The sequence below is a fragment of the Herpailurus yagouaroundi genome, unplaced genomic scaffold, assembly GCF_014898765.1.
Source record: "Herpailurus yagouaroundi ecotype Mexico unplaced genomic scaffold, PumYag 182, whole genome shotgun sequence".
Lineage (NCBI taxonomy): Eukaryota > Metazoa > Chordata > Mammalia > Carnivora > Felidae > Herpailurus > Herpailurus yagouaroundi.
Genome location: NW_024412413.1, coordinates 17,328,732 through 17,349,138, shown reverse-complemented (window position 1 = coordinate 17,349,138; position 20,407 = coordinate 17,328,732). Strand labels below are relative to the sequence as shown.

The following is a 20,407-nucleotide window of genomic DNA, read 5'->3' as shown; positions in this document are numbered from 1 at the left end:
CCTCCCTGTGCCCTCCTGCCAGCTGTGACTTCCGAGGGCCCCAAAACCTCAGTCAGCAGGTGCACGTTACACCTGCCCTCTGACTTCTGATTTCCCGGGAAATCCAGCCCCCCCCCCGCCCTGAGCAGCGTGGGGGCCACATCCCTTCGCCATTGTCCCTGTTCCTGGCTACCATCCACGGGAAGCCGGTCCAGCTTGGCACCAGCCCCATCCATATTCCTGCGCCCCTCCCGCACCCTGCCCAGGCCTCCGGAAGCCCAAACAGCTGATCTAAAATGGAAATGCAGCCCCTCCAGCCGCACCTGGCCGGGCTGAAAGGGAGCCCTGGCAGCACGCACCACACACCAGGCCTCCCCAGGGCACCCCTTGGCTCGGCACCCTCTCGCGTGATTCCCCTCCTCCTGTTTCCTGGCCTCACCAGATGGGTGGAAAGTGCCAGCCTCCCTCTCTCCCCATCAAAGGCTGTTGCAGCCACCCCGAGCCTGTTTCCACCCGGCTCTGCAGCTGCAGAGTCTGTGCCAGAAACCTCTGTGGGAGGACGGGGTGGTGCTTCAGGCTCAGGCGCCAGGAAGCCCATGCAGCCGCATCAGCCATTCTGTGGCCTTTAAAGTCCCTGCCATCCCCAAGTCATTCATTCGTGCCTGCACTCACTGTTCACTCATTCATTCGACAAAGCTTTGAGGGGCCGCTACGTAGCCCCGGGTGGTTGGGGAGACGAGTCAGCAAAGCAGTGAGAGCGCCCGGCCCTCCTGCGAGCTTACATTCCGGGAGGGAGAGCCACACGGCAGAAGCTGTGACAAGAGCATCAGAAGGAGGTGAGCACTAACCAGGAAAGGGGGTGTGAGAGCTGGCGTTCCAGCGGCTTCTCTTAATAACTGCTGCTGATTGAGAACTTTCCCAATTGCTCCCTGGGACTCCTGCGGTCTGGCCAGTCCCACCTGGGGGTTCCCCACCCCTAGTTGCTTCTGTTAACTGAGCGGGGGCAAGGGGGTGCTGCTTAGAACAGCCTGCTCTAAGGAGGGCACCTCCTTACTTGCCTTAGTATCCTCAAACGCCTTGGTGAGGGCACCAGCTGGTGGCCCTTGGGCAAACCCAGCCCAAACAAGTATGGTTTGGCCCACGTATTAAAAAAATTTTTTTTAATTGTAGCTAACATTTAAGAATGCCAAGATTTCACATAAAATCTGGCTTTCTGGCTTCTCTTGAGAAACTGAAACATCTTGAAAGACCAGGTTCCCATTCCCTCATGGCGACAGGAGCAGGATTCAAGGGGCATCTCTTACTGTCAGCAGCCCAGGACTTCTGCCTGGCCCCGGAAGGGCCTTTTTGAATTTGCAACCTGAATCCAGGTCACAAATTTAAACCCCGCATACAAGAGAAGTGATCTGTTAGCCCGAAACCTCTGCTGGCTTGTTTCGGCCCACAAAGCTCCTGAGATTAAAATGCCCATCGGAACTCTTAGCCCCTGTGGCCCCGTCAGCACCCAGCCCTCAGGCACCCAGCATCTCCTGCACCCCTACCTCATCTGCCAGAGCTCAAAATGCTCCCCATCTGTGCACCTTTTGCTTTGGAAAGGTAGGAGAAGCTCCTGCAGACATTCAGTCCTTTTAATCAGTCCTTGCTTCCTTAGCGACAGGTTCCAATCCTAAGCAACCCATTTCCTGGCAATGCTAAACCCTTTAAGTTTTGCAACAGATTCAGACCAGACTGTTTCTTCAGAGGTTCAGTGTTTTTCTCCTTTCTTTCCTAAACATAAAAGTGTTTAAGCATTATATAATTCCTGGTAGTCCCCTAAGGATGCATCCAAACACATCTGAGAACTGTGGCCTTCTAGACCTTTGACCTCTGGCCCTGCTGAATGATCAGAAAGCCCCTTCATCTTAAATCTGAGCACCGGGAAAAGGAATTTTGCCTAGCACCATACTCAGGCATTGCTTGGGTTCTGTATGTGCTTTAATTTATAGCTGGTGGCGTTGGAGCCTCCAGGGCAATGACTCCCCACGTGGAAAGCCTTAGAATGGAATCCCCCGGGAGCCGGGCCACACTCAGAGCAATCACATCAGATCACTGGGGTGGGCCCCAGGATTGAGTGGTATTTAGACCCTCTCTCTGATCGCAGTGATCTGCCAGGGTTGAGACCCTCGGCTCCAGTGACTGCCCTGGCTGGAGATGGTAACTCCCAGGCGGGTGTGCAGCCCTTGAGAGGCCACTCGGTGCAGGGTCTCAGAGCACCATGATCACGAGCAAGCTACTTATTCTCCCTGTGCCTCAGTAGCCTCATCCGTAAGTTGGGAGTATGAGCATACCTGTCTCCTAGAGCGTGAGGACTAAGTGGCTGGTACATAGGTCCAGCAGTTGGCAGCAAGGATAATGAACGCGTGCCTCTTGCTTTGCTGTGGATGTGGTTCCTTCAGTGATGCCTCAAGACTAGCCCTTCTCGTGAGCACTTGGGAATTTCTATGCCAGAAAGAAATGTGATAGACTCCAGGTTTCTCTCTCCTCCCCAATTCTCAAATCAGCGGGATGATAGCAGGTGCAGCTGAGGCACTGGAAGGGGAGTCGTATTAGAATTTTCAATTGGAGAGCCTGATCCCGGGTGCACGCCAACAGTCGTTAATGGCAGACTGCGCCAGGCTCCACCCACTCGTGCCTCCAAGTTTACCTTTTTCTCCGGGTTTCCATTTCTCTGCATCTTCCCCACTGGACAGCTGCTCCTTCCGGTTGGGTTCTTATGTCTGAAAGAAATTGTAAACACCACGGAAGATGTTTTAACTTACAGGAAACCAGCTTTTCTTCCTTTTAAGATGAAACGTAGTGAAGTTTTAAAGACTTTTTCAAACAGTCCCTAAATTTGGTACTTAAACTAATTATAGATGCCTTGTTTAAATGTCCAAATTAAAAATAGACATCTAAATGAGGACGCAGGACACAGCCCAGAGCCTGTAGCCATGTTCATGGTTTCCTAGAACCAGCCCTCCTCTGACCTAATTTATACTTTTGGGAGATCAAAGGGAGCTGAAGGGAGTCCAGGCTGAGAGCAGAGGTGGGTCTAGGAGCCTCTTGGCAACAGACGATGAACCTGGGTTCTGTGTTCTGTAATTGAGAATAGCTGCAAATCGGTGATTTCCTCAGCATACAACCCTGTGGTTCTCAAAGTATGGTCCCTGGACCAACAGCATCAGCATCGCCAGTGTTGTGGGCTGAATTGTGCCCGTCCCCCCGCCTCCGCCCCCAAATTCGTATGTTGAAGTCCTAATCCCCAATAATCCAGCATGTCACTGTGTTTGGAGTTAGGGTCTTTAAAGAGGTGATCAAATTAAAATGAGGCCGTTAGGGTCCTAACTCAACACAACTGGTGTCCCTACAAGAAAAGGAAGAGGCAGGCGTGCACAGGGGGCACCCATGTGAAGAGGGGACGAGAAGCAAGAAGGCCGACATCTGCAAGCCAAAGAGAGGAGCCTCAGAGCGAACGAACCCTGTTTGCCCGAGAACATTAATTTCTGCTGCGTAAGCCACCCAGTCTCAGGTGTTTTGTTACAGCAACCCCTAACGAACTAACACGCCTGGGACCTTGCTAGAAATGCAAACTCTCAGGCCCTATCCCCGATCTACTGAACAGTAACTTGGGGTGCGGTCCAGCAAACTGTGTTTTAACAAGCCCCCCATGTGATTGCCACGGTGCTCAAAGTTGAGGACCACTAACGTGAGGTATTGTTAATACCCGGTGGTAACCGACCCAGAGAAAGAGGACACGTGGTGGGAAGTACAGCTGCTAAAATACAAATGTCTTCTACCGGGTTCTAGAGAAGTCCCTGTTCTTTAAATGGGATGATGTGTGTGAAAGTGCCCTGTAAATTCTGAAGCGACATGAGGCCGTCGTGAGTGGCAACGTTAATTTTTTGTCAATGGAAGAAGACAGCCATCTGAATACAAGAGCAAACTGAATCCAAGAATCTCCCTCCTCGACCAAAATCTGAGTCCTTCAAAATCTTGTACGTTTTCCACCCCAACCAATTGGACTACCTCTGAGAACTAAGGCAAGGAGATTTAATTCCATTTCCCTTTTGTCCCTGCTACTAGGAAGCCCACAACTAAGTCAGATTCTTAATCACAGCTTTCATGGTTAGCATTTTTTTTTTTCCTTTTTAGTGTTGTCCTTTGTTATGTTCTTTTCAAATACCTTTGAGAAAGAAAGAAAAAAAAGAAGTAGGGAGAGAAAGAGTATGAGAGAGGAAAGAGATTGATCTCACAGTTACCAGATCAACTGAGAAACATGGTTGGAAAAGACAGATGTTCTCTTACAGTGACAAAGGACCAAACTGTTTTTCATCAGTGAGTTCCTCTTCAGTCCCTTGTCTTCCTGATGTCCCATAGCCGTAGGCCCCTTGGAGACTTCTCTGATACCCAGGGAACCTGTTAATTGCTAAAGAGTTATCACCCTAGGGGTGCCTGGGTGGCGCAGTCGGTTAAGCGTCCGACTTCAGCCAGGTCACGATCTCGCGGTCCGTGAGTTTGAGCCCCGCATCGGGCTCTGGGCTGATGGCTCAGAGCCTGGAGCCTGTTTCCAATTCTGTGTCTCCCTCTCTCTCTGCCCCTCCCCCGTTCATGCTCTGTCTCTGTCCCAAAAATAAATAAACGTTGAAGGAAAAAATAAAAAATAAAAAAAATAAAGAGTTATCACCCTTACAACAGCTCCTGTGAGCCCTGCTTGGGAACAGGTGTAGAAGATTTACATTTTTTGAGGTTAGAAGTCGCCATTTGCCCGATTGCGATCTCTACGTACTCTTGGTCCTTTTAACAAACATAAAGATATCTGGAACTGGCCAGGCTGCCATCAGACATCTCTCCTGCCTCATCTTGGCCATAATGGTGAAGAATTCCTCTCTTCCTTGTGACCTGGCCAGGGCTCCCCTCCTTAATCCAGGCTTCTTAAACCAAGGCTCAAGGGGTCCACAATACAACCCCCAGGGATCTGGAGTTCGGCCTGACAATTGCCTTAGTTGCGTTTTGTCATTTTGGTGATGCCCTTTTGAAAGAGTTGAAGCATTTCTGGATTATTAGGGCCACCCCTGATAACCCAGTCCTGCCCTGTAGACTCAGGTGCATGTGTTCCTTGACGGACTTGATGGCATCGTGTAGCTCTATTTTTGTCGTCTTGGGCTAATTAGAAATGAGCAAAGACAAAAAATACGTAAATGATGAGTTTGTACCAAGTGATGGTCAAGTGATGTCACAGGGTGGCGGGTTTCACAGTACCTGGAAAGGAGGAAACGGTGGGCAAACCTCCTGCAGGACACAGAGGACGGATGCTGTGTTGCAAAGAACCTGACTTGGAGCAGTGAGCGAGCAGTTTCCAGGTTCAAACAGGGCTTTAGTTCCAGCAAAACAACATCATCTGTCACATTCATGTTCACTTGAATGTTTACATTTATTTTGGTTTCAGTCGTACACCTAGCTTTTTATCTGTGCACATTTTAGTAACATTGTATTTTTAATAAGTTAAATCGACACCAGTCTAAAGTTATTTTAAAATAAAAAGACCAATTAAGATATTTTGTTAAAAAAAAAAATGGAACAGTAGAGACCCAGTTGAATTTCTTCCTCTGACGGGGACTAGATATGTGTCACGTTTGAGAACCTGCCCTTTCTCTTGACCTTCACCCTCCTGAGGGGGACTGGGCATACCTCATTCCAGCAGGTGCATCATTTGCCACCTCAACTGCCGTGGAGAAGAAGGAAATGGAAAGAGAAAGAAACCTCAAATACCACATTTCAGAGTCCCATTGAGCTAATTTTGTCTCTGCAACTGGACATAAAAGGAAACCATGGTATCGTTTCCATTTCATGGCTTTGTGGTCCCGAATGCAATACTAACTGATGTGTTACCTCCCCGGAGATTCAGATGGCCAGAAAATTGTCCCCAATGGAAAAGAGCTAGAAAACAAAATTGGGGGAGATCCCCCTGTTTCTCTGCTCACTTAGTAACGTATTGCCTTCAAAACAGCCTATAGCGATTTGAATGGGCTAAATTGATGGGTCGTTTCACCTTCCTGATCCTTCTGTTTCCTTTTGGACAGTTTGTTGTCGCTGTTGATATGTGAATGGCATAGATGCTCCTCTATGATGGATGCCTCTGCTAAGAAGTCAGGAAATGCAAGTCAGAACCTTTCATGTTAATAAAATACTAATTGATTTCCACAGCTTAGAGCTACCTACAACAAAATATAGAGCTGGTGAAATTTGTCTTTGGGAGTCCTGGCCCTCTCTTTGGGGTTCCTTTTTTCTTCTTTCATGAAAGAACGCCTGCATATGAACTGCCTGCTGTGTACCGTACCTTGTCCAAATTCAGTACTAGACTTGCTCGTATTTTCTAAATGCTGAACCCACGCCTGCAAAATGGTACTATCCCCATTTTGCAGCTAAGAGAACTGGGGCTCAGAAGGTTAATGGTCTTGGCCAACCAAGATCAAGCCCAGAGCTTCCGATTTCAGATCTCCTCCTCTCTCTACTTACTACTGCTCTCAAACCCTTTTCTTATTTTTCCATGTAAAAATATCCTCTTATATAATGTTATCTTCTCTTATACATTTATGCTTTATATCAGTGTGCTCAAAGTTATTGACTTGGCTTGGCCCCTGTATTTGTTTCCTCAGGCTCCTGAGTAGACGCTTCCTTGGATGTTGCTGGCAATCTTCGGCACCGCTTAAGCCTGTAGATGCATCACTCCAGCCTCTGCTTCTGTTATCACATGGCCGCCTCTCTGTGTGTCTCTGAGTCTCTGTTTTCTCTCCTAATTAGACACCAATCATTGGATTAGATCCCACACTAATTCATTATGACCTCAACTAATTACATCTGCAAAAATCCTATTTCCGAAGTTCCAGGTGGACATGAATTTGGGGGAGACACCATTCATCCTAGTACAGCCTTTATTAAAGAATGTCTGGCATCTATGAACATTTGGGAAGTTTCATTTGCTACAGAGGGGCCTTCCTGCTTTCATATCAGGTTTCCCTAAAGAGAGTATTAACTGATTCATTTACTCACAACAAATATTTATTGAGCATCTTCTGTGTGACTGGCAGTGTTTTGTTTTTTTTTTTAAGTTTGTTTAAGAGAGCACACACGAGCGAGTGGAGGAGGGGCAGAGAGAGAGGGAAGAGAGAATCCCAAGCAGGCTCTGTGCTGTCAGCACAGAGCCCAACGCAGGGCTCGATCTTAATGAGCCGTGAGATCGGGACCTGAGCCAAAATCAACAGTCAGATGCTTAATCGACTGGGCCACCCAGATGCCCCAATTTGAGAATTTTTAAAAAGAAAACCTTACATTTTCCTTCTAAGTCTTAGTTCACAAATTCCTATTGACCAGACTAATACTAACAACATAGGGACCAAAACGTGACCACGACAGACAAAGAGAGCCATTGCAGGTGAATAGACTGGAGGCAAAAGCGGCTCAGACACAACAGTAGGGCACATGCAACACACACAGGAGACACCCCAGAAGTGCCAGGTTCTGGTGAAGAGGGAGCATGGCACTGCAGGGCATCATGGGACCTCTTCTTCATGCAGCCACTACTTTCAAGACAGGAGACCTAGCTGACTCTTCTAACACATAGAAACAGCCACAGAGAGACTAAATGAGGAGACAGAGGAATATGTCCCAAATGAAAGAACAGGACAAAAATCACAGCAACAAGAGTGAAACAAAATGGAGATAAGCCATATGGCTGATAGAGAATTTAAAGGAATGGTCATAAAGATACTCACTGGACTTGAGAAAAGATCTCAGTGAGACCCTCAATGAAGAGAAAACGTAAAAAAGGACCAATCAGAGATGAAGAACACAATAAATGAAATTAAAATGCACTAGAGGGAATAAATAGACTAGAGGAAGCAGGAGAATGGGTCGGCAAGCTGGAGGTCAGAGTTACGGAAAGCAAAACAGGAGAAAGAAAAAAGAATAATAAAAAATGAGAATAGGTTGAAGGAACTCAGCGACACAATCCAACATAATAATATTCTCACTAGAGGGACCCCAGAAGGAGAAGATAGAAAAAGGGTCAGAAAAGTTCTCTGAAGAAATAATAGCTGAAAACTTCCCTAATCTGCAGAAGGAAACAGACATCCAGATCCAGGAGGCACAGAGAATCCCCAACAAAATTAACCCAAGGAGGTCCACACCAAGACACATAGTAATTAAGATAGCAAAAAGTAGCACTACAGAGAGAATGTCAAAAGCAGCAAGAGAAAAGAAAACAAGTACTTAGAAGAAAAACTCCATAGGGCTGATTTTCTTCAGCAGAAACTTTGCAGGCCAGAAGGGAGTGGCATGATATATTCAAAATGCTGGAAGAAAAAAACTACAGCAAGAATACCCTCTCCAGCAAGGCTATCATTCAGAATAGAGGGAGAGATAAAGAGTTTCCCAAAAGTTACAGGAATTCATCACCACTAAACCAGCCTGGCAAGAAATGTTGAAGGGGATTCTTTGAACCCAAGCCAGATAAAGACACCACAAAAAAGGAGAACTACAGGCCAACCTCTCTGATGAACATAGATGCAAAAATCCTTGACAAAATACTAGCAAAACAAATCCAACAGTACATTTTTAAAAATTCGTCACCACAATCAAGTGTGATTGATTCCCAGGATGGTAGCATGGCTCGGTATTCACAATTCAATCAACATGATACATCACATCAATAAGAGAAAGGATAGGAGCCATATGATCATTTCAATAGATACAGAAAAAGCATTTGACAAAGTACTACAACATCCATTCATGATAAAAACCCTCAACAAAGTAGGCTTAGAGGGAACATATCTCAGTATAATAAAGGCCAAATTTGACAAGCCCACAGCTAACATCATAGTCAATGGTGAAAAACTAAGAGCTTTTCCCCTAAGAGCAGGAACAAGACAGGATGTCCACTCTCACCACTTTTATTCAACATAGTACTAGAAGTACTAGGCACAGCATCAGACAAGAGAAAGAAATAAAAGGCATCCATATGTAAAAGTAAACCTTTCCCTATTTGCAGATGACATGATACTACACATAGAAAACCCTTAAGACTCCACCAAAAACTACTGGAACTGATAAGTAAATTCAGTAAAATTGTAGGATGCAAAATGAATATGTACAGAAATCTGTTGCATTTCTATGCACTAATAATGAAGGGGAAGAAAGAGAAATTGGAGAAAATAATTTCATTTACAACTGCACCAAAAAGAGTAAACCTAACCAAAGAAGTGAAAGACCTGTATTCTGAAAACTATAAAACATTGATGAAGGAAATTGAAAATGACACAATTGGAAAGATAGTCCATGCTTTGGAATATTAATAAATATTAGGAGATACAAAGATATCAGGAGGACAAATATTGTTAGAATGTCCATACTGCCCCAAGCAATCTACAGATTCGATACGATCCCTATCAGAATACCACCAGCGTTCCTCACAGAATTAGAACAAATAATCCTGAAGTTCATATGGAACCACAGACGACCCCGAGGAGCCAAAGCAGTCTTGAAAAAGAACAAAACTGGAGGTATCAGAATCCCGGACTTCAAGATATACTACAAAACTGTAGTAGTCAAAGCTAGCACAAAAATAGAGCCGTGGGAGAGCCCAGAAATAAACCCATGATTATATGCTCAGTTAATCTATGGCAAAGGAGGCAGGAATATGCAATGGGAAAAAGACTCTTCACAAACGGTGTTGGGAAAACTGGACAGCTACGTGTGAAAGACTGAAACTGGACCACTCTCCCACACGTACACACATAAACTCAAAAGGGATAAAAGATCTAAGTATGAGACCCGAAACCATAAAAAAATCCTCGAAGAGAGCACCGGCAGGAATTTCTCTGACATCGGCCAGAGCAACTTTTTTTCTAGCTGCGTCTCCTGCGGCAAGAGAAACAGAAGCAAAAATAAACTTTTGGGACTATAGCAAAATAGGAAGGTTCTGCACAGCAAAGGAAACAATCAACAAAACGAAAAGACAACCCACTAAAAGGGAGAGGATAACTTCAAATGACATATTCAAGAAGGGGTTAATATCCAAAACATATGAAGGATTTCGGGGGCACCTGGATGGCTCAGTAGGTTAAGCATACGACTCTTGATCTCGTCTCATGTCTTGATCTCAGGGTTGTGAGTCCAAGCCCCGTGTTGGGATTCACACTGGGCATGAAGCCTACTTTAAATGTACTAATTTAAATATACTTCACACATACATATAATTTCTACAATGTGACACCAAAAAAATAACCCACTTAAAAATGGGCAGGATGGGGCGCCTGGGTGGCGCAGTCGGTTGAGTGTCCGACTTCAACCAGGTCACGATCTCGCGGTCCGTGAGTTCGAGCCCCGCGTCGGGCTCTGGGCTGATGGCTCAGAGCCTGGAGCCTGTTTCCGATTCTGTGTCTCCCTCTCTGTCTGCCCCTCCCCCGTTCATGCTCTGTCTCTCTTTGTCCCAAAAATAAATAAACGTTGAAAAAAAAAATTTAAAAAAAAATGGACAGGAGACACAACACGTCGCCAGAGGCAAGGGAAACAAAAGCAAAAATGAACTATTGGGACCTCGTCAAAATAAAAAGCTTCCACACAGTGAAGGAAACAATCAGCAAAACTAAAAGGCAACCGACAGAATGGGAGAAGATATTTGCCAACTACATATCAGATAAAGGGTTAGTATCCAAAATCTATAGAGAACTTATCAAACTCTACACCCAAAAAACAAATAATCCAGGGAAGAAATGGGCAAAAGACATGAATAGACACTTCTGCAAAGAAGACATCCAGATGGTCAGCCGACACATGAAAAAATGCTCAACATCACTCATCATCAGGGAAATACAAATCAAAACCACAATGAGATACCACCTCACACCTGTCAGAATAGCGAACATTAACAACTCAGGCAACAACAGATGTTGGCGAGGATGCGGAGAAAGAGATCTCTTTTGCATCGTTGGTGGGAATGCAAGCTGGTGCAGCCACTCTGGAAAACAGTATGGAGGTTCCTCAAAAAACTAAGAATAAAACTACCCTACGAGTGAGCAATTGCACTACTAGGTATTTATCCAAGGGATACAGGTGTGCTGTTTCGAAGGGACATGTGCACCCCAATGTTTATAGCAGCAACTATCAACAATGGCCAAAGTATGGAAGGAGCCCAAATATCCATCGATGGATGAATGGATAAAGATGTGGTGTATGTATATACACAATGGAGTATTAGTCGGCAACCAAAAAGAATGAAATCTTACCATTTGCAACTATGTGGATGGAACTAGAGGGTATTATGCTAAGCGAAATTAGTCAATCAGAGAAAGACAAATATCATATGACTTCAGCCATATGAGGATTTTAAGAGACAAAACAGATGAACATAGGGGAAGGGAAGCAAAAATAATATAAAAACAGGGAGGGGGACAAAACAGAAGAGACTCAAATATGGAGAACAAACAGAGGGTTACGGGAAGGGTTGTGGGGGGGGTGGGCTAAATGGGTGAGGGGCATTAAGGAATCTACTCCTGAAATCACTGTTGCACTATATGCTAACTTGGACATAAATTAAAAAGTAAATAACTTTTAAAAAATGGACAGGAGACATAAACAGACGTTTCTCCAAAGAAGACAAACAGGCGGCTAACAGACACTTGAAAAGATGCTCCACATCACTCATCATCAGGGAAACACAAATCAAAACCACAAGGAGATACCACCTCACGCCTGTCAACGGCTAAAATTACAAGAAACAACACGTGTTGGCGAGGATGTGGAGCAGGGGACCCTCGAGCGCTGTGGGCAGGAACACAAACCGGTGCAGCCGCTGAGGAAAACAGTATGGAAGTTACTCAAAAAGTTAAAACGGAATTACCATGGGACCGAGTAATTGCACCACTGGGTAGTTATCCAAAGAACGTGTAAACACTAACTCAAAAAGATAGGTGCCACCCCTCTGTTTACCGCAGCATTATTTACAACAGCCAAGATACGGAAGCAGCTCAAGTGTCCACAGATGGATGAATGGAATATTTCAAGGATGAAATCTTACCATCTGCAACAACATGGATGGATCTAGAGGGTATTATGCTAAGCGAAAACAGAGTAAGACAAATACCATAGGATTTCACTCATACGTAGAATTTAAGAAATGAAACAAAACAAAAAAAAGAGGCAAACACACTCTTAAATATAGAAAACGAGTGGTTGCCAGAGGGGTGACAGGTGGGGGGATGGGTAAAATAAGTGAAGGCAATTAAGGGTACCCTTACTGGGGCTCCTGGGTGGCTCAGTCGGTTAAGCGTCCGACTCTTGATTGTAGCTCAGGTCATGGTATCACAATTCGTGAGATCGAGCCCTGCGTCAGGCTCCATGCTGACAGGAGCCTGATTGGGATTGTCGCTCTCCCTCGCTCCCTGCCCCTCCCCCACTCACACAAGCACATGTGCACTCTCTCTCTTAAAATAAATAATAAAATAAAATAAAATTTAAAAAAAGAGTACACTTAGCATGCTGAGCACTGAGTAATGTACAGAATTGCTGAATCACTATAACACTGTATGTTAATTATACTGGGATTTTAAAAAATTTTATTAAAAAATAAAGAGAAAAGAGCGAATCATTGATTTCTTTGGAGTTCCCTTTAGTTCTGAAGGGGAGAGGAATAGGAACACGGCTGGAAAAGTAGGTTGATGCGGGACTGTGGAGGTCCTCAAAGACAAGTACATGGGTGGGGACTGCGTTCTCAGGCCAGGAAGGCAACCAGGACATCCTGTTATCTGCAGCCCCACGCTGGCTATTCCGTAATTCTGGTGCCCCAATTTCTCTATAGCTGTAACCATAATTAATTGCCAGGGCCACGTTGCACATTCAGGATGGTAGATGGAGGCACGGCGTTCAGCCAACAACAATAAGGTGTCGGCACTCCATCAAAGTCCCCCTGTCTCTGGGTGTTGGAGACCAAGATGGCAGCATATGAGGGCAGTGAGGTCTTCTGTTTCCTATTCTTAGTGGATTCCTATTCTTGGTTCACACTGGGAGTGAGTGGCCTTGAAGGAGAAACTTCTGTTCCTAGAATTTAGAGGGGTGCACACACCTTCCCTTTAGACCCTACTGAGGCCACTAGCTCTTGGCCTGACCCCTCCTTGGCTGTGAGCACTTCAGGAGAAGGTTCTGTCTCCCAATGCTGAGTAGAGTACCCTGTCCACTGCGAGTTCTGGACAGATGTTTGAATGGATACATCAATGGATGAATACGGCAGAGAGAAAAGCTCTAAGGTAGTAAATGCAAATACCCATATATTTGGGCTCCAAATGATATAATCCAGAGTCACACAACTTTATGCACAAAAGCAAACATACTAATGTAACAAAAGCCCAGGAGTTAGGGCATCTGGATTCAGGAGTGTGTGGACCTAGGTATTCAGGTGACGTCCCTGGGAATACATCCTTCTGTCTTCCTGCTCATCTTTCCTTTGAGCCCTTCGTTCCCAGTCTAGCTGTTGCTGCACAGTGGCCCTCCTCCCTGTCCCCAAGCCCCAGGCTGCCATTCTCACAGCTCAGCTGCTTGAGAGGAAAAAGAACAGGGAATGGAGGAAAGCGGGTTCCCGGGGCAAAATCAAGACCCTGTTACCAGAAGCAGCACAAAGCAACAGATGTTCACAACGATAGGCTTGGAGAGAAATTGGATCCCATTTAAAGTAGATCAGACAAGAGGCGTTTGGGTGGCTCAGTCAGTTAAGCGTCCAACTCTTGATTTCAGCTCAGGTCATGATCTCACAGTTCATGAGCTCCAGCCCTGCGGCAGGCTCTGTGCTGACACTGCAGGGACTGCTTGGGATTCTCTCTTCCTCTCTCTCTCTCTGCCCCTGCCCCCCCCCCCCACACACACACGTGCGTGCGGTCTCACAAGGTAAATAACCTTAACAAAAATAAAGTAGATCCGTCAGATGCCAGACCCTTCATGCTTCAATCAAGAAGATGGGAGTACTAGACCTCCGAGTAGAGTGGAAAGTGGGTGGCCTTGGTTGCCAGGAAGACCTGGGTCTGAATCTGGGGTCTGTCGCTTCCCCACTGTGTGATCTCACTCTAGTAACTTCACCTCTCTGAGCCTCGGTTCCCTCGTTCTTTCCAGCTGGATTATCAGCTCCAAAGGGCAGTTTCCCCACTGTAGCTTTTGACTGTGTCCCCGTTGCTGGCAGCATTCTACCTGGCACAGTGGTGGGTACTTGACACTATTAAATCGATGTCATTTCAAGATGGTTGCACAGAGGGGGGAAAATGGCCAACGTGAGGCTCTGGTAAAATGCCAGGCACGTGGAGGGTGATGGGTAAGTCACAGAGGTGACCATTACTATCGGTCGAGGAAGGAAATATCGCGGAACAAAGAACAAAAAGAGTGGAGGCAGCTGGTGGGGCATTAGGAAGGAAGACGGGCCGGTCAGGTGGTCAGCCAGCCATCTTGGTGGCCGGCGCCGGCCATCGGGGCGGTGGCTGTGGCCAAGTGGTAACATCCTGCACCAGCACTGATTTCTCCTCTCCCCCCCCCCCACCCTTGTGTCCCCTCTGCAGCTGGAGCTCTCGAACACCGCCGTCCTGCACCAGATGAGGCGGGACCAGGTCACAGACACCTGCCGGGCCAACAGCGCCGTGAGCCGCAAGCGGCGGGTGCTGACCCCCAACGACCTGAAGCACCTGGTGGTGGACGAGGACCACGAGCTCATCTACTGCTACGTGCCCAAGGTGGCGTGCACCAACTGGAAGCGGCTCATGATGGTGCTGAGCGGCCGGGGCAAGTACAGCGACCCCATGGAGATCCCGGCCAACGAGGCTCACGTGGCGGCCAACCTCAAGACCCTGAACCAGTACAGCATCCCCGAGATCAACCACCGCTTGAAAAGCTACATGAAGTTCCTGTTCGTGCGGGAGCCCTTCGAGCGGCTGGTGTCGGCCTACCGGAACAAGTTCACGCAGAAGTACAACACGTCCTTCCACAAGCGCTACGGCACCAAGATCATCCGGCGCCAGCGGAAGAACGCCACCCAGGAGGCGCTGCGCAGGGGCGACGACGTCAGGTTCGAGGAGTTCGTGGCCTATCTCATCGACCCGCACACGCAGCGCGAGGAGCCCTTCAACGAGCACTGGCAGACGGTGCACTCGCTGTGCCACCCGTGCCACATCCGCTACGACCTCGTGGGCAAGTACGAGACGCTGGAGGAGGATTCCAACTACGTGCTGCGGCTGGCGGGGGTGGGCAGCTACCTCAAGTTCCCCACCTACGCCAAGTCTACGAGAACTACTGACGAAATGACCACGGAGTTCTTCCAGAACATCAGCTCCGAGCACCAAACGCAGCTGTACGAAGTCTACAAACTCGATTTTTTAATGTTCAATTACTCAGTGCCAAGCTACCTGAAATTGGAATAAAGGGGGTGGGAGAGGGAGAGAGTCGTGCTTTTTAATTTAAGATTTTTATTTGTCAAAAGAATTATATGGATATTGGGTTATTTTGTAAATTAATATTTCTTTGGGAATGATGCTGCGAGCAGCATGGTGAGAATTATTTAAAATCCTTAGTAGGGAAGGACGGCTGTCTTTGCAGGGGGATGGGATGGGTGTCCTTGGTTTTAGACGGGAATACTGCAACGCTGTCTCAAAGGTTTCCTTGTGCTCTGGTGAATTCCATGAATTGTGCATCCCGTAAATTCTAAGTAATATTATTTATCGTTATTTAAACGTGGTCTCTGTAGAGATTTCTTTTTGTGGCAGCAAGATTCTGATGTCTTTGCGGAAGAAATGCGTGTGTTGTTCTGTGCTTGCTGCAGCTCACGTGGGGGCACGAATGCCCCCCCCCCCTTGCTAAGCGCTCGCGGAGCCAGCTGTGTGATAACACCCACCGCGAGGTCCATCGTGCCGCCATCTTGAAATTCTGTGAGAGATAAATAGAAATAGGCACCTTTGCAAGGGACTAATTCTGGATAGATTCCGAACAACCCAGGAGCCCCCTGGCACTAAGAGGAAAAAAAAAAAAAATGTGATTTTGTTTTTGTTTTTAACCCAAGGAGAAGAACTGATAGTTTTGTTTTTTCCTTTCCTTTTCACCAGAAATAGCAGTTTGTTAGGATAGGCTTTTCTACAGAAACTTTTAACTGGCGGTGCCAGTTGTGACGGTGAAGTGGCTGTTGCTTTATAGTCAACAAGTATTTATTGAGCAACTACTATGTGCTCTGCCTAAGTTTAGGCCCCGCGGATGGAGCATTGAACAAAACCGATAGTCTTGGCCCTCAAAAAGCTTTATGTGAATGCAGTACCCAGCTCAGCAATTAGCAATCCCCTGATATTCGTGGACTTACCGTGAGGTTTGGGCTGTTTTGAACAACCCCAGAATGTCCGTGACCCCTACACATTGGCCTTTCTCTCTGGCCCAGATTTGAAACACACTTAGAACAGGCCACTTCAGCTGATGAGTAATCCAAGTTCACTGCCCAACACAAGAGATGACAAAGATCCTGTGTCCACTCCGACGTATCCGTAGCATCTGGCTTTAAGCCCCGGAACAGATTTGCCAGGCGTAGCACGAGAGGGTGCCGTGGCTGGTTAGTGATGTCCTGCCTTGGGCGAGGGAAGGGGAACGTTCGCCAAGTGCCTGTCGCGTCAGTCCCACGTCCACATCTCCGGGTGGAAGCGTTCTCTCTTCTTGGCCACGGGCGAGAGTGCGGTGACATGGCAGGCCTTGGCCGTGTGGGAGCCGCAGAGGCCCGGCGTGTCTCCCTCGTAGAGATCCGAGGCGGGCCATTCGTACACAGAGGCCCAAGTCCTCCAGAGGCTGAGACCGTCAACACCTTTGCGGCCACCGTGCGTGAGCAGCAAGGACAGCCTTCCGTGACGGCAACCCACGTCCCCATTCCTCCAGAAGTCCGGATACGGTCCGCTTCCTGTTCCTTGCTAATGCGCATCTGCGCACGCCTCTCATTTCCAGCCATTTCGATGCCTTGGTTGAAGTTTGAGCCACATCCCTCGTAGAGCTAGGGTGTGAGTTGGTAGCAGCTCCTGTATATAATAATAACAATTATAGTTCTAATAATAGGGGGTCGGGTGGGATGGGTGTGGGGTTTGCTTTTTGTTTTTGATGCAGTCTATAGCGAAGGGGTGAGACTATTCTAAACAAGCAAAAAATGAATAATTTATTCACAGAAACGATTCAAATTGTAAAGCTCACAGCCGACTCAGCCACAGCTGCCACGTCTCACCGAGAATATTATTTTGTTGAATGTGAGTGAGGTGTGCACTGGAGAGGGTGGCCAAGGCTTTTTATAAAATGTTCTGTACCTTCTTCCAAGCTCTCTCCCCTTGGGGAAGGGCACGGCAACTGTGTCCTCCACGGATAGAGATGTTAGGCAGTATGTTTTACTGAACAGAGTGACAGACCTCAACTGTCCCTGGAGTTGGGAGTCTGGGTCCTGTTTCCGATCAGGGGACCCTGTCCTCAGAAACAGCGCTTCTGCTAATGACACGTTGTCCAGCGTTTCCTGATATGTGCCCCACAGAACAAAGCTTCTAGGGGGTGTAAAGTTAGTGTGATGCCACAAAGGGGAAAAAATGCGTTTTGGGGGTCACACACCCTTGGGAAACAAAGTTCAGTCAATTTCCTTTCTACAGGACTTTTCAGAGCCTGGATGTGTGCTGTGCGTTGTGAATCCCCCAAAGCATCATTGAGTTGGTAGCATTTTCTGAACTTTTGTGACCAGGTTACTCTGTTTCGCACATCTCACAGAGACACTGCACAGAAGATACTCTGGTTAGGTTGATTTAGCAGATCTGAGGTCTTCAAGGATAAAACTACTTCCCTGACCCTTCTCAAAAACAAAACAATAGAACACCAGTCTCTATCTGGTTTGTAACAACAGAGGTACTTTATCAAATGAATGAAACTTTTACGTCAGTGCAATGGTTTTAATCCTGGATTCTACCCTGGGCGATGATTCCATCCCTGCCAAAAGGGAGCAGGGGATTGTCTTGGGTGGTGTGGACAGAGAAAGGGAGGGAGGGGTGGCATCAGGCCACAGAGTGGTCCCCTTACTCCTCAAGCCTTAGGTTGCTCAATGCAAGCAGAGTGGGCTCAACCCTTGACAAGTACTTCTTCGATTCCAGAGTTTAGAATTGCTCACCATGTGCTTTTTCGGTTTTTCCAATGGAAATTCATGTAGATCTCCCAAGTTTTGTGTGCCTGCCGCCATGTTTGTTGGGTTGCGTGAGCTTGCTCGTGCCGTGTGCAGAGTACTGCCTTTCACCATCTTCTCTCAAGTGAGAAGGACTGTCCTCCAAGGGACACGACCTCAGTGTCGTTCTGCAACGAGGGACTTTTCCCCTTGTGTTTTATGTTCACACTTTATTTTCTAATGGCATAAAAACTTTTTAAGAAATTGAATCAACTGTTCTGCGGAATGTAGAAAGTATTCTGTGTCCTTGGTGTAAAAGAATCCATGGGTAAAAATGTGCCTGGGAAGCAAAAGCTTGTGTTTTGGGGTTTTTTTGGGGTTTTTTTTTTTGTTTTGTTTTTTTGTTTTTTTTTTAAGGAAAACTGTTTGAAAACGCTTTTTCATTGCATGCTTAGCTGGAGAAAAGTACAGGCAGGTGTCCTATCTCCAGGCCACTTTTCAAAGGTGCTGCTGTGTTTTCAAAACCAGGTACAGTGAGGGTAGTATTTACAGGGACATTCCTGCTTAACCTATCCCTTTGGTTGGAAAATGCTAGAATATTAGCCACGGGGTTTGAATTCCTGCAGCTTCTCCAGACAATGCCACCCTCCCCCCATCTGCCTCCCCAGCTGGTCTGGGAAGAAAGGCTTCTGCTGACCTGTGGTTGTCTCAGAGGGGACCTTCCTGTCTCCTTCCTACCCAGGTGAGTTTCACCCTCCTGAGAGCAAGGGTGTGGAAGCACAAGGAGCTACTTCCTGCTGGTAGAAAGTTCTCAGAAAAAAAAGCAAGTTGCTCACACACTTAGATGGTGGGGTCTGGACCACTGCTGAGTTAGTGATTACAGAAGTTCCTGTTCTAACCTGGCAAAAAGCCAAGGGACTCTGTCCCTGGTGGGTGAGAGAGCAACTCTCTCGCAGACTAGCCCTGCCCTACACACAATCTCAGCTGCCCTGTTCTGTGCAGTCCTTGTGACCAGAATCCCTTCCTCGCCCACTCCTATGTCAGCTGGACTGACCGTATGGCTCCCCCAAGTTCCTACAAGTCCCCCCAAGTTCCTACGACCAGCACTTCTTCCAGCCTTTTCTCATCACGACTGACTGGACCCTATGAACAGGCAACAGGACCACCATAACCAGCTTGCCCCTTGGCTGTTCACAGGCAAATTTCAGTTTGCTACTCTTTATCAGGTACAGAAGGAGCCGCCCGTACTATTTTCTTATGAGCATGCTCAGTATGGTATATGCACATATAATTTAACATCTTTGTGGAGTGTGATTTTTTTTTTTTTACATATTTGTATGCAGTAGAGGGCTTGTTTTAGAAAACTCTCCCTGTATCTTACTGTACTGTTCAAGAAGGCTGAATTCCACATTGCCAACAAAAGCGTGAAATGTTCATGAACCTTCCTCCAGGAAAAGCCATTCAAGCCTGATTATTTTTCTAAGTAACTTCAATTAAATTGAAGAAGAAAACAAAAAAAAAGCTTCTCTCTGTGTATGGTTTCTTCATGGCTCATTGACAAAAGACTATAGGGATTGGGTGGGCTGTGTTCCTTAGCGTGTGGGGAGCCCTGTTCGTGTGCACCAAAGGATGGGGAGAGAGAAACAGAGACGTGGACCCCGTTGGCAGTCTTGGCCATGGTAAAGGCCGCCACCGATCTGAACCCTTCCTGTTTAGTGGATGAAGAGAAGCTTTCTTCCTTCCTGTTTTGCCTACAAATTCTGCAGAGTGATGCGTGCCCCATGATCACGCGGTCCCACCATCCATGGGAAAAACAAGGAAACAGAGTCTCTGAGAGGTTAAACGACTTTGGTGACAAAGCCAGTGTTCCAGTGTGGGTTAATGTGCCTTCAGAGGCCCATGCTCTGGCCACCAGATGACTGCCACTAAGCGGCTGTCTACTGTCCAGAAGTTGCAGACCTGCCCTGTGGACTCCAGTTTTCCAGGTCCAAATCCATTCCTTTCCAGATGCCCCAGATAGCTTTTTTCTGCTCCTTTGATGGGCATATTTTGGCTTCATTGATAGAAATGACTTACTACTTATTTCTATTTTGCCAAAGCTGTTTCTCTATTCTAATTTCTTTAAAGGTATTACCTAAACATTTAACATGAGAATATTGGATTTAAAAATGTATCCCATTTTCATCCATGCCAGATACGGTTTGTAATATGTCCACCACCAGTGGAGTGTCC

The 20,407-nt window shown here is 46.8% G+C and overlaps 1 protein-coding gene across 3 annotated transcripts in view; it reads left to right on the top strand.

The window, feature by feature from the left end:
- Positions 1–16,033, top strand: part of CHST11 (carbohydrate sulfotransferase 11) — a 273,126-nt gene extending 257,093 nt beyond the window's left edge. For all 3 annotated transcript variants that reach the window (XM_040491028.1, XM_040491027.1, XM_040491029.1), the window contains exon 3: positions 14,589–16,033. In XM_040491028.1, the coding sequence (XP_040346962.1) occupies positions 14,589–15,443 (855 nt within the window). In that variant the 3' untranslated portion in view covers positions 15,444–16,033. The remainder of the gene's footprint in view (positions 1–14,588) is intronic.
- Positions 16,034–20,407: the final 4,374 nt, after the last annotated feature.